Source organism: Heliconius melpomene, chromosome 2 (genome assembly GCF_056956725.1).
Source record: "Heliconius melpomene rosina isolate 202511_hmr_F chromosome 2, ASM5695672v1, whole genome shotgun sequence".
In the NCBI taxonomy this organism is placed as follows: Eukaryota; Metazoa; Arthropoda; class Insecta; order Lepidoptera; family Nymphalidae; genus Heliconius; species Heliconius melpomene.
Genome location: NC_140390.1, coordinates 5,093,302 through 5,106,631, shown reverse-complemented (window position 1 = coordinate 5,106,631; position 13,330 = coordinate 5,093,302). Strand labels below are relative to the sequence as shown.

The 13,330-nt window shown below is 31.7% G+C and overlaps 1 protein-coding gene across 9 annotated transcripts in view; it reads left to right on the top strand.

Annotated features, from left to right (window-relative positions):
• Positions 1 to 10,813, top strand: part of Rilpl (Rab interacting lysosomal protein like) — a 28,603-nt gene extending 17,790 nt beyond the window's left edge. The window contains exons 6-9 of one of the 9 annotated variants that reach the window (XM_085197542.1): positions 2,531 to 2,706; positions 2,988 to 3,113; positions 5,602 to 5,694; positions 6,223 to 10,813. In XM_085197542.1, coding sequence (XP_085053668.1) covers positions 2,531 to 2,706; positions 2,988 to 3,113; positions 5,602 to 5,680 — 381 coding nt within the window. In that variant the 3' untranslated portion in view covers positions 5,681 to 5,694; positions 6,223 to 10,813. Of the gene's footprint in view, positions 1 to 2,527; positions 2,707 to 2,987; positions 3,114 to 4,679; positions 4,711 to 5,601; positions 5,695 to 6,222 lie in introns of those variants that run through there. The other 8 variants (XM_085197532.1, XM_085197522.1, XM_085197513.1 and 5 more) reach the window with 8 other exon arrangements.
• The last annotated feature ends 2,517 nt before the right edge of the window (positions 10,814 to 13,330 follow it).

Here is a 13,330-nt window from a genome sequence, read left to right as displayed (position 1 = left end):
TTCGCTTGGTTGCGGGCTTGAGCTTTTTATGTATTTTGTTTTAGAATGGAACGTAAAAGAATTGCCGATAAGGATATTGAAGATTATTTAAGCCAGTTAGAAGGTGGTTACTTATCCGACGACGGTAATGAAGTAGATGAAAACGATTTTGAAGAAATTCTAACTACTGCAGAGCTGCGAGCGGTAATTGAAGATGGTGAGCAATTTGAACCTCAAGCCGATGTGCAAGACCCTCCTGTGATAGAAGATCCTCCTTTAATTGAAGACCCTGTGCCAGGTATACACAATAATACTAGTAGTGGTAGCGAACCAATTCATGAAGCTATTGATGTGCAAAGGCTTATATGAAAAAAGCAGTCATTTATATCCCAAGAAGATAATATTCGATTTCAAGATTGTAATGATCTTCCTGCATGAATAATGACACTAGAAACGCCTTTTCAATTCTTCTCCTATTATTTTACTCCGGATTTCATCAGCAATATAACTGAAGAATCGAACAGATACTCCGTTCAAAAGCAACCAGATCGTCCTGATTGTGTAACTGACGTTGAAATACGTAAATATATGGGGGTATTCATCTTCATGTCTGTGTACCAAAACCCAAAAAATGGGCTTTCGGCCCATATCTGAAACTATGCCCGTATACAGTCAACAACAAGTGACTCGTACTTGGGCAGATACAGAATCTGCAAATCTGAAAAGTAGGAAGTGGTACATTAGACTATTCCATCATCTTCTTGACTTGACGGTTATAAATTCGTGGGTCTTATATAAGCAGGTTTGCTATAAAAAGAAGATAGCTGCGAAATATATATTGAATTTAGTAGAGTTTAGAACAGAACTTGCAGATGTTCTATGTAAATATAAAATCCACACCCAACCTGCAAGAGGTCGACCAAGTAGTAGTAGTAGTAGTATTCTTAATGGTACTATAGAGGAACCAGCTCCTAAGCGGAGGAATACCCTTCAGGTAGTGCCATCAACAGACATTATACACGATGGTACTGACCACAAACAAATACGCACGGATGATCGCATGCGCTAAGCTGCTAAGCAGCATCAAATGTGAAAAATGCAAAGTTTTTATGTGTTCAAAAAAAAATTCTGACTGTTTTAACAAGTTCCACATTTAATTACTTATACCTAATAAATAATTCATTACTTTGCAAACATTTTTCATTATTCCTGAAAATAGAAAACACCTTATCAAAAAACCAAAATCTCTTAGGGCCGTGAATACTTGATTAGATATTAAACGCATGTTGTATCAAAAATGATACCATACGTTTTTTGATAAATATTTATGATAGTATTACATAAATATTTATTTTACTATTTTTCCCGTATTTGTTACCCATATATATATAACATATATTTTTCTTATCACAATAAAAAAATCCATGCATTTAAGGGTTAAACATTTGCTCCAGTAGGATTTTAATCCCCTAATGTCTCCGGTCATCAAATACATAGTATTTCTTGTAAGCTTCTTGCTGTACCCCACATATAGCAGGTTCATATTCAAATATACAACACTTAAAACTTTAAAAGGCTTTAAAAACAACAGTTAAAACAAAATAAACTATTTTATCTTTCTATCGGTATCCTGCACATAGCAGGATGGGCAGAGGGAACAAATTGTTAAGACACTCCGTTCACCAATCCCGTCGAATTTTCGAAGCATTGTGTGTTCGCGGAACACAACGCCGGGTTGGTTTGCCTTGATGCCAGAGCGAAGAAATGAAAATATGAATAAATAATAATTCATTCCCTCGTGTGAAAATTGAATCCACAACGGTTACGGTACCCTTGTTTTCTGCGCGACGACGGCCTCGATCTGATCTATCTATCAAATAACATAAAAGCTATTTTATATTATTTGATAGAAAGATGAGGAAAGACATGTTTTGCTAAAACACTAAGAAAATTGCACTAAAAGTTATTAATTCATATAATTGTAGATGCAAGTATATTATAAATATAAAATAATGTCGCCAAACAATTGCTATGAGGAAAGTAAGCAAGCGTGGAGCGTGACGTAATTTCATATGATAAAAATCACACAGAAGTGCCATCGCTATCAAGATCGAGACTCAAGACAAGACTTAAGTACTGTATTTTGGACTTAAGCATCGCGATCGAAGATAATGTGCAAAGATTTTTATTATTTTCTAATAATAGCTTAATGTTTTTCGTGGCGTAGTGGTACAAGCGTGTCAATATAAACGCTACAGTTGTGGGTTCGATTCCCACTCGGGAATATAATATTTAATATTTTTTGTTTCATTAAAAAATATTAAATATATTTTTATATAATATTTTAATTTTTTCGCTCTGATAACAAGACAAAAGGCAGCGTTGAGTTCTGCAACTTGACTGTCTACATTGTCTCCACTATCTTAAAGATTCAGATGAAACTATATATATTATCACTAGGTTCCCTCGATCTACCCTGTTCTATGCGTAATACAGCGTGGAACTGAAAAAAAAATATATTAAATATTAATATACTTATATATTTAAGAAGTGCACATCATGCGGGCTAGCGCTAGCCGAGGGGGACGACGAGGACCAATCGTCGAAGCCTATATACAGCGTGCGCGAACTTCGCGATATATTACACGAAAGGAATGAACTGAAGTTGAAGTTGAACCGCGCTGAGGAGCAGTTGCAGGCGTTGCAGCCTGAGCCGCAGCCGGATAGGTTAGTATGGGGAACAGAGTGTTTTAACACAAGGTTCCCCCCTGCCTTGTCCTACCCTGCTATAAGAAAATTAACTCGGGAAGTTATGATGATGAAATTATTTTTTGAAAAGAACATTAGTTGAGTTTCTTGCCAGCAGAACTGGCTTTAAAACGGGTGGTAGCTTCCAGTAGAACTGACGTTACTGACATTTTCATATAACTTATGATATCAAAGTGTTTGGCCTAATTCAACAAAGAATATTTTTTGATTGAGATTTTTTTTTCATGTATATAAAACAGCAGCTCGGACACATCGCCGTCATTAAGCACATCAGTAGCAGAGGAAGACGAGGCTCCGGTCCAGGGACCCTTACCGGCGGAGCCCGACGACGCACCCTGGAAGAGACAAAGCGGGATTAGGAAGTTGTGAGTATATTATAGTATTTCTTTGAAGTTTTAATCTATTCCAAGGATAGAAAAATATATTAGAAAACGTATAAAAAATAATGTAGCAGGATTTGAATCGGCGGCGGCTCTTGGTAACCGTCCAAACGAGCATCTTCGAACTTAGCATCAGAGATGATAGGGAGAATAAGAAAATTAGTGGTCAAAGCGTTGGGATGGTTAACAATAGCCGCGGGTTCCTGCTTCGCCCAAACTTTTATATATTTTCTAAAATATATTTTGTTTCATTATTATTTTTTTGTATATATAAGGACGTTATAGAGTTAAGTGTTGCCATGTTTTTTGCGTTGATGGTATTTCAAATTGATTGGTAATTTATTTAGGATTCACTTAAAAGATATATATGAAATACGTTAAACTGTTTGAATAGAGTGATTGAAAATATTTTCTTAAAAAAATATAAAGAATATGGCTATACTTCTTGACGCAGTTGTTTAGGTCTATCTAATATTTAAAAATATACAACACTAAGATATTTAATATATTATATGCTTAAAGAAATACTATTCACTTTTTTAGTTAGACTTTTTTCGACTGTGTCCGAAAACAGTAAATAAAAATAATATTAAATCTTCGCTTAATTATTGAAAAAAATAAATAAACAAAGAATAAACTTATCCGATTGCTATATATTAAAACTGGAATCGATTGAATTTTTAATTTCAATAATAATTCGATATTTATTTTTGAAAATAGAACATATGTGATATTACATACATAGAAGTAATGGGTAACAGGAAAATAAACACTGCATTTATTTATTTAATGTTTCCTTGTTTTATTTATCTATGTTTAATTATACTGATTGTTTGTATGCAGTATTTAATTTTCCTGTGAAATATGCATGTTTGGGATAAAATAACAATATATGGGATATTAGGTTAAATCATTTACTAATGCATGCAAATACTATAAGCTTTCATTACATATTGTATTAAAAACCTTTATATTCATTAAATTAACATGTCTGCCTTATGGTTTTATGTATTTCTTTTTTAGCTTTACGTGTCTTTTCCTCTTTTTAGTGATGCGTTACTTTGCTTTCTATCGACTGATAAATAATTGTAATTATATAAAAAGAAAATTATTCATTAATATACTGTATTAAATAAGGTCGCTTGCGCATTTCTTTTCAATTTATTATATTTGTATGTTATTTTTATAATTATATTTTTATATCAAATTATACTTTAAAATATGAACTTAACTCTTAACTTATTGTTTTAAGCAAACAAGCTAATATAATATATAACTACGATATAGCTAATATAATATATATACGATGTATTGCTTCAAGCTGAATCTATTTTCAAAATGCACATTTTTATGTACATAATCATTTATTATAAATTGACACAACTGGCTTTCAAAATATTTATTTCAAAAATTAAAAACAAATACACCCCGCTTCCAATTGGTTCTGGTACATTTTTCCTATTTTTTTTGGTTTATTTATTAAAAAAAAAAACGCATGATTCACGATTTCTGGCTTATTATTTATATCAAAATTATGTCGATTGTTTTTAGGTGCGTTATTGTTTAAAATGTACGGCAAAATGCGACCAGGGCCGAAAGAGATCTCTAAACTATGGAGTCATCGTAACACTATGCACGACGCACGGAATCGCATGGAAGTAAAATACACTGTCGCTTATCGCTTGACCCCCACTTCCTTTACATTGTTTTAAATGTTTATTTTTTTATAGCAGATTTTGATAGGTTTTTTTTGACTTGCCAGTGGTAGCAAGCTAGTGCTAAAAATTTTATCTTTTATATAATTTTTAATTTTTTTTTTGGATTTTACACGAGTTTATCGTTTTTAAATATAATAAATGTCATTACTTACCAATGTTTAATCTCCTTTGTAGTAATCTCGGTTGATATTTTATATTATTGTTAATATTAATCAGCATTTCGTTCATTTGTCCCTTTACATATTACCGTCATTTTTAATCATAATTCAATAACCGTCTAAACGTGGTTTGCTAAAACCATTATCTCATTTATTGTAAACTAGTAACATGTTTGCGGCTTCGCCCGCTTTAACTACACGATTATTTATTTACTAATTTGAATTGCTTTCGTGTTCTAATAGCATTTTCATTTTTAAGGACAATTTCAAATTATAGCTTATTCAATAAAACAGCTATATATAGCAATTGTATCGAACAAAATTATTTAATTTAATATAACTTTTTTAAAATAAACACTAAATGTAAAAAAAATGACAAAATTCAACTGGATTTAAATCGGTTAAATTGTGTCTAAAATTATCACAAACGCACAGACAAACAGACAAAAAATATATAGTTAATAGTTTTCCTCAAATCTTCCATGTACATACAACAATCAGTTAAATGTTTGATTATATCTATAGATACGGAAAACCTAGCTTTTTTTTTTTTATAATTTTGTTGTTTTCGTCCTCGTCCCTGATTTTCGTGGGTAGGTTCCGGTTGGCGCTGACTTCCCGTCACGAAGGTCACCGGTCGCCACCGCCGAAGATCTCTTTCGGCCCTTGGTACTGATTTTTGGAATCAAGGTATTCAAAGTAAATTCGGTTTTTTTAATTTTTTTTTCTTCTTGTGTTTTTGCGATACTTCATATAGATAATGTTGATATTGATGTTATTAGAGTTGATATATTTTTTTGGCATGGATAGATATTTGGTTAGGAAGTTATTTTATTACTTAATTTATATAAAACTGTAAATTCCTATGAATTATGCAAAATCTATAACACACATAATGCTGAAAGCTTTACCAACTCTAATATCACAACGCTTACAAATGTAAAATTAGTATTTAGGTACTTCACGTTACAAACTTAGTTAAAATAAAATCTATTGAGAAAATAAAAGTAATAAAATTTATTTTTCGAGACAGTGCGTACTTTGCGGTATTCAGTTTCGCCAATAAGCACGCACTGTCTTGATAATTGGGCGGAAATGTGGGAACGGTGTGTCTTGTTAACACTTAAGTTTCCAAAGCCTATCCTGCTATATGCGGGATACAGCGTGAAGTTAAAAAATAAATTTAATAGTGAACTAAGAAAGTATATCGGTCCGCAGTTTTCGCAAGCTCTTTGCTGAGTCTGATATCGCCGTGGGCGGGTTCCCGCGCCCGCTATCGGCGCGCAAGGGAGCCGCGCACGCCGGACCCGCCTCCGCCCCCGCGTAGACACTCCGACACTGACACCAACACATCCACACACACACAACAGACACTATTTAGACGCTTCTCGGAAATCAGACACACAACGCAACACGTAGACCTCCGACAGGAACTCTTGCAGCTCAACCTGAACAATTGCGAAGTCGACTCGTGGCTCGGAAACAAATTTGATGAGAAGGAAGAGTACGATACTGATTTCAGATTCGAACACGATATACCGCTCCAGAAATCTATCTCCCTAGATCGTGGACTAGATATAGTCAACTATTTGAATACTCTTTCAGAATGTACGGACAGTCATGAGGATGTGTTTTGGACGATAGGCCCGGCGGAAGGCAGTTCGAGTTTGCGACTCGAACAGTATAGAAGTTTTGAGGATATACCAGCTTCTCCAAACGTGAGAAGTCGACACGTATCCGTGGATGTGACTAATTTGTACGGAAATAGTTCAGCGCTTACGGTGCTCAGAGAAAGTTACAAAGGAATGGAATCCGATAGTGGAAAGGTTAATCCTCAGATAAGGAAACTGCAAAAAACTTACTCGTTCAAAAATTTCGACGAGTATAGAGATTCTCCAAAGAGTTCTGATGAGCATTTGGAGAGGGTCGATACAGAGATCGACATGCATAGACTGCAAGTAAGTGTGCCAATTCATAGAAGCGTATCGTACAGTGGAAAGGATAAAATTGAAGATAATGTCAATCAAAACGTACGCCAGCGAAGATTTGGTGTCATCACTAACGTGTGGCATGAAAATCCCAATATTAATCTAAGAAAGGAAGTGCTTAAAAAAGTAAATTCAGATAATGTTAAGAGTTGTGATGACATACGTCATCATCAAAACAAATTCGTTTTTGGACGTGGTTCATACGAGGAAAACGTGAGTTCGAGGTCTAAAGATATAGAAATAAAATGCGATACACAAGCTATAAATAACCTTCGTAAACTTCGAAGCAACTTTTCAACTCCTATTTCTAAATCAAAAGATCGCAAACTTCCCAAGATAATTATAACAGAAATGGCGAATTCTGACAGTATTACAAACAATGATACGAATAAACTAATAGATTCTTCCATTTCAGTAGTTTTAGATAGAACATGTAACTGTAGGATTTGTAGCGAGAGTGATGGTGAGCAAACTGAATCATTTTTAGGCAAGAATTTGCTAAAAATATTTAAAAAAATTGTTTCTTACAAAGATTATGGACGTAATTTGTTATATTGGGATGAAAATATTAATTTCAATGATAACGAAATGTTTCATTGTTTCATAAACATTTTGAAAATGTTACTTGGGCTATGGCTGAGGCATTGTGACCACAAATATCATAATTTGTCTGTAACTGCAAGTGGATAGGTTTAATTTAAAAAATATATTTGTTTTATAATAATGCTTTAAAATAAAAAAAAAATCGCGAAATTGGTTGATTATTTAAATTTCTTGTTTACAAATATCACAATTATAATAAATTACTAATAAATCTAATTTGCTTAGTTTAGACTATCATTATTTCATTAGAGTTATATGATTGTTCTTGAAAAGCATAATTGACATAAACATAGGTGTCTAATATTTAAAATAATTTTATGATTTTAATGCCATTTTATTTCTAAAGCGTTGACTAATTTATTTATTTTCTTATACATTGTTGGTTCTACATAAGTATATATCAATAATGTGAGAAATGACCAATATTATATAGGGCTGTGTATGTGTGAAACTCATGTTTGGATAGAGTGTATTGGACTTTATATATGGTGTTATACAATATAATCTTTATACATGATGTATAAATTTGTTTAAAATCTGTTTATTCTTGCACACATTGAATTTTATTTGCCTTAACAAAATGGAAATGCGTATATGCAGTATAAATATTTAAATTTTCAATAGATATCTAACGTAAAGTGTTTTATTTTGACAAAAAAATTCTGTGATTTCTTATTTTTTTTTAATTTTATGAATTGTTCTGGCTTCGAATGATGCAACTTGTTCTTATTAGTGACGTAAGTTTGACAGAAAGTTGATATTATATCTGTATCGATTTTGTGTAGATATTTTATGGTTACGTCACTAATACATATTTAAAGGTTACTCGATAATTATTGCATGTTAATCGAAGTTCAATTATAGTATATATAACTTTAATTGTAAGTTTATCTGTTGTTAGTTAACAATAGTGTATGTCTAATTGGTATTGGGGAATAGAAGAGTATCACTCACATTGTAGACATTCTAGAAAATAATGGGTTTTCCATCGATTTCTGATAGAATTTTCAATATAATACATCTAAATGTCTACAATGTGCGGATGCTGTTAACATTAACTTTTAACAATTGGCATGAAAACTTTATATCTAGAAACAGTAGAGGTTTTCTTACTTTTTTATATCATAAGAAAAATATTATGACCATTTTGGTCGTGTGTTGCTATCGGAAACGAATTAATAAAATATTCGGTAATTTGTTACGTAATCGAATGGAGCGAGTCTTGTATCGATTTTGTAAATTACTTGCTCATTCGCAAAACTAAGGCATGGACAAGGGCGTTGAATTTATTTTGACAATTGCATCTTAAATAAGACTAATAAAATCCTTCAATAAAAATATGTAAAGGTAATAAAAAAATATATCGTCGCCTTAGAGTGTTAACCTGTTAATAGCCTATTTAGCAAATTATCTTGAGAGACAAAAAATGTATTTAAAAAAACTATGAATATATATGTATGTATTATCAGAAGATTTTTACAATTTCGAAAATTGATTTTTATTCTCTATTATGTGAAGTAAAATACAGGTAAATTTTGTATTATTCTTTATGTACTTTCGAATGGTATAAAAATGTACAAATAACGAAAAGACAAAAAATGATTTTAGCAGCTGTACCCACTAAGTCGACGATATTATATTTTTTTGGAGTGGGCGTTAACTTATGTGATTATTGAAAGAAAAAAATACATTCCAAATTTTGATGTCGATTTAATAATATATTTTTATTATTATAGTGGGAATATGTTCCATTGAACAACTGTCAAACACTTAAAAACACGTCAAGCATATTTGCATATGCAGTGCATGTCATTTTGTACTTGACGTTATTTAAAATGTGGAAAATCTTTACAGATGGCTCTCTTTGGTGCTCAAATGTACATTGTTCAGAATTCTGAGAACGAAAAGCTTCGACGGCTAATTCAATAAGGAATTTAGTGGTCACAACTCGCAATGCCTACTATTGTTAATTGAAATTTTAATGAAACTACATATTTCTATTTTATCAATATGATTTGCAATTGAACTGTTCCTAAAGTATCTAAACTAATTTTAAATATTGATTTCTAATTCAAATATATGCTTGTATAGACATTCTCTTGTTTTCTTGATTTTGAAACACTATAGTAAAAGTTTTCTTAATTCCATGCAAAGTTTTATCGTTTTTTTCATTATCATTTTATATTTAGATACAATTAAAGGGCCTATCAGTAATTTGATATTTTTATTATATGACAGTAGCTACATTGGGTGTATCAGATTTCGGAGATCGTTTTAATTCTAACTCGGGAAGTGTCAAGATATTACACAATTAGATGTTAGACAATAAAATAAACCAAATTTTTCTCTAAATAGATATATTTAATTGAATTCTAGATCTATTGAAACTAGCTGAGACTCTTCTAAATAATAGTACTAATAGTTGGACTAGAGCCGTTTTATAGAACACTAACAACTAAGTAACATTTTTTGATCGAAAGTTTACACTTTCATAGACTAGATATCACTCGCGGACCGTTCCGTGTGCCTCAATTGATAACGGTCCTTATCACACGAAGTATTGGATTATAGTACATCCATATATAATTGGTTGTTGTTATTAAGTTATTGTGAACGTAACCGTTCGTTAGCGTTAAGGCAAATGTAATCATTCCTTAAATTTCTTTCATAGATATTAGTAAAGCCGTTTTACTCCTTTTTTTTCTAGCGTGGTTCGTTATTTATTTGACCTTCAGGAATATAAAAAAATCGAACCGGCTTTATGTTAGCTATGAGAGAAGTTTTTTTTTATATATTCTATTATTATGGCATCATGTGTCATCGCGTTACAATGCTAGTCATAGTGCTGTTGAGGTACTAGATATAAAATGTTCTGTAAATTGAGGAATATTGCTCGTTCAAATGGTTAAAAAAATACTTATTATTGCAAGAAATCATTCTTTTTTCGATTCGATTCGAATGTTCTCGAAATTTTCTCGTTAAAGATTTTTTTTTTGCAATTTAATTTAAAGTAATGCTTGTAATATTCCGCCATTTATAATGAATATGTCACACGTTTTTTTTTTGGGTTCTCGTGATCGCAACAATGTCCACACAATATATTCTAATGATTTTTTTATGTTTATCTTGTAGAATGTTAAAAATGTAAGATTTATTGGTAAATAATACGAAATTTATAAGTTGACGGTGTCAAATAATTAAAATATGTTTATAAATAAGTTGAGTGTGTGTTTTATTGAACGAGTGCAGCTCGATGTTGATATTTTCATTTTTTATCTGTAACCCATTTTACATGTTTATTTGGAAATACAGTAATGGCGGATAAAATGAAAGAAATTGAAGGTGTTTCACGTAAGTATCAACAGTGGAGGTCAAGCCAAGAATTTTAGTGATTCTTTTTTAGGTATTTTTTGTTATATTTTATTATACAAATATGGTAGAATGACGGAATACAAACATAAATACATGGCTTTTAACATTGATACTGGTTAATATTATAAGTATATTTATTGAACATAAGTTATCTTTATGTGAGTAATAGCGACTGGGATAGATTTAACATTAAGCCTTTTCATATTCTAAATATGACTGAATAATGTCAGGAAAATATTTAAAAAAAAGTATAAAAAATTTAACGCGTCTTAGCCAACCAGCTCTATAACCATATACTGTTCCGTTTCATATAAACATTTTTTTTACAAATAGTATAAAAAATAGTAAAATAAGACTAATTTCCTCGAATCGAACCCACAACCTCGACTTTACAATCGTACGAGTGCACCACTGCGTCAAGATTGGCATCAAGCTTTCAAAATGAAAAAAAAATATATAATATAATGTTTTAAATCATAAATTTATTGTCGATTTCCAATGACATTTTTAGTATTTAATACTTATCACCGATGCTTTTTTTCTAGACCGGTTATACATAGTGAGTTCACAACAGGTTGCGGCCCACATATGGCAACTTTCTTCAGATTGAAAAAATCCGATGCTTGACAGGTGAATATTTCGATGCCTCAGGTTAAACTATCCGTTACTCAAGACGAGACTAGAGCAGTGGTACTCATTTTTTATTGCCGATTAAAATTGCTCTAAAATTTTATGTTCGAGCATAAAGAATGTTAATTTGATGAATTTAGTGAAGTTAAGTGATATACGCTATAGCTTGGATATGGATGGGTTTAATATAACAACTTTATAATAAAAAGTGTATGATATATAAAAGTATTAAATATTGGATGAAAATAATGAGTGAATTATATATAAATACGGGCATTAATGTTAAAATACACGCTGCTTTCTGTTTAAATTTACTTACAACCATTGCGACTACGATCAGAGTCTAGAGACTGCCATCATATCATCATCATCATCATAATCATCATCAGCCTGTCCTCGTCCACTGCTGGACATAGGCCTGGACATAGACCCATCATATGTACTTAGTTAAATATTTAAAATACATTTTGTTTCTCAGTCGATTTACAACTACTTTCTTTTATAAGAAAAGGAGATGTTTTTACACTACGATCAACAAGTCGAGGCCGCCCTGAAGTTAGTTTCTAAACTATTGCGCATTGTTCACTCGGTAAAACAATTTTAAGAAGTAAGAAAAATCGTAAAATAAAATTTGCGCAGCTATTTACAGCTACTTTCAACTTTAGAGCGACCACGAATCGTTCGAACTGTAGGTATATTGAATTTGATTATATTTAGATAGCTATCTGTAATACTTAAAATATAATATCTACTTAAAAAAAAAACGTAAAATATATAAAAGAAATTTTAACTTGAGCGTCACTAGTAAACTATTATTTAGTTATTTAGAAATGATAAACAGTTAAGTTCAACGTAATTTGGTACTTCAATATGTCACTGTAATGGACGGCGAGAAATTAGACACATCATTGCCTTTGACGTTTATGTTAATTACTTTCGTGCAACGATATATATTATATTTGCGTACCAGTCTACGCGAAAGGACGTGGGTTCGATTCCCACTCGATGAAATGAATTAAATATTTTGCATTTTTTCGCTCTGGTATCTAATTAGGCAAAGCCCAGGTTTGAGTTCCGCACCCAACACGCTATACCTTTATAATTCGGCAGAGTGTATTAACTCGAGTTTAAGAGACAAATATAAAAAATCTAATCGTAATTGTATAGGTTCCCTCTATACCCTAAATATTAACTGCTCAATTTTGGGTAAATTGCGTGTCGAGATGCGAAACTTAACTCCGCGCTTCGTTTATAAGAACGTGGAAAATCAAATAAATGAGATTATATACCTACATATTATGAAATCTTTCTTTAAGAATGCTTTATCTATTAGAAAAGAGTAGATAAGTTTTTATCATCGATTGCTAGATGAGTTATTTGAGAAAATTGCTTAATACTTAAGAAAGTTATATTTTTATTATTGATTATTATTAATAATAAATTATGTAAGAAGGATTAGAATAAAATTATGCACCTTAATATATTTTTTTGCTTCACATAACAGAGGGTACCTGGGAACCCAGTGTTAAGACATTCCGTTACCATTAAGACACTTTCGTTTCCCATTTTCTGTTGAATTCTGGAGGCACTGAGTGGCGGACCCTGACGCCGCGCCTTACCTCGTTATTTAATAGTTTTATGGTTATTTTTACGGCCTGTTGGGCAAGTGTCTTTCTTGGGAGAATGACTACCTTCAATTGTTTTTATTATTTAGTCTATTATAGCGGGGCATT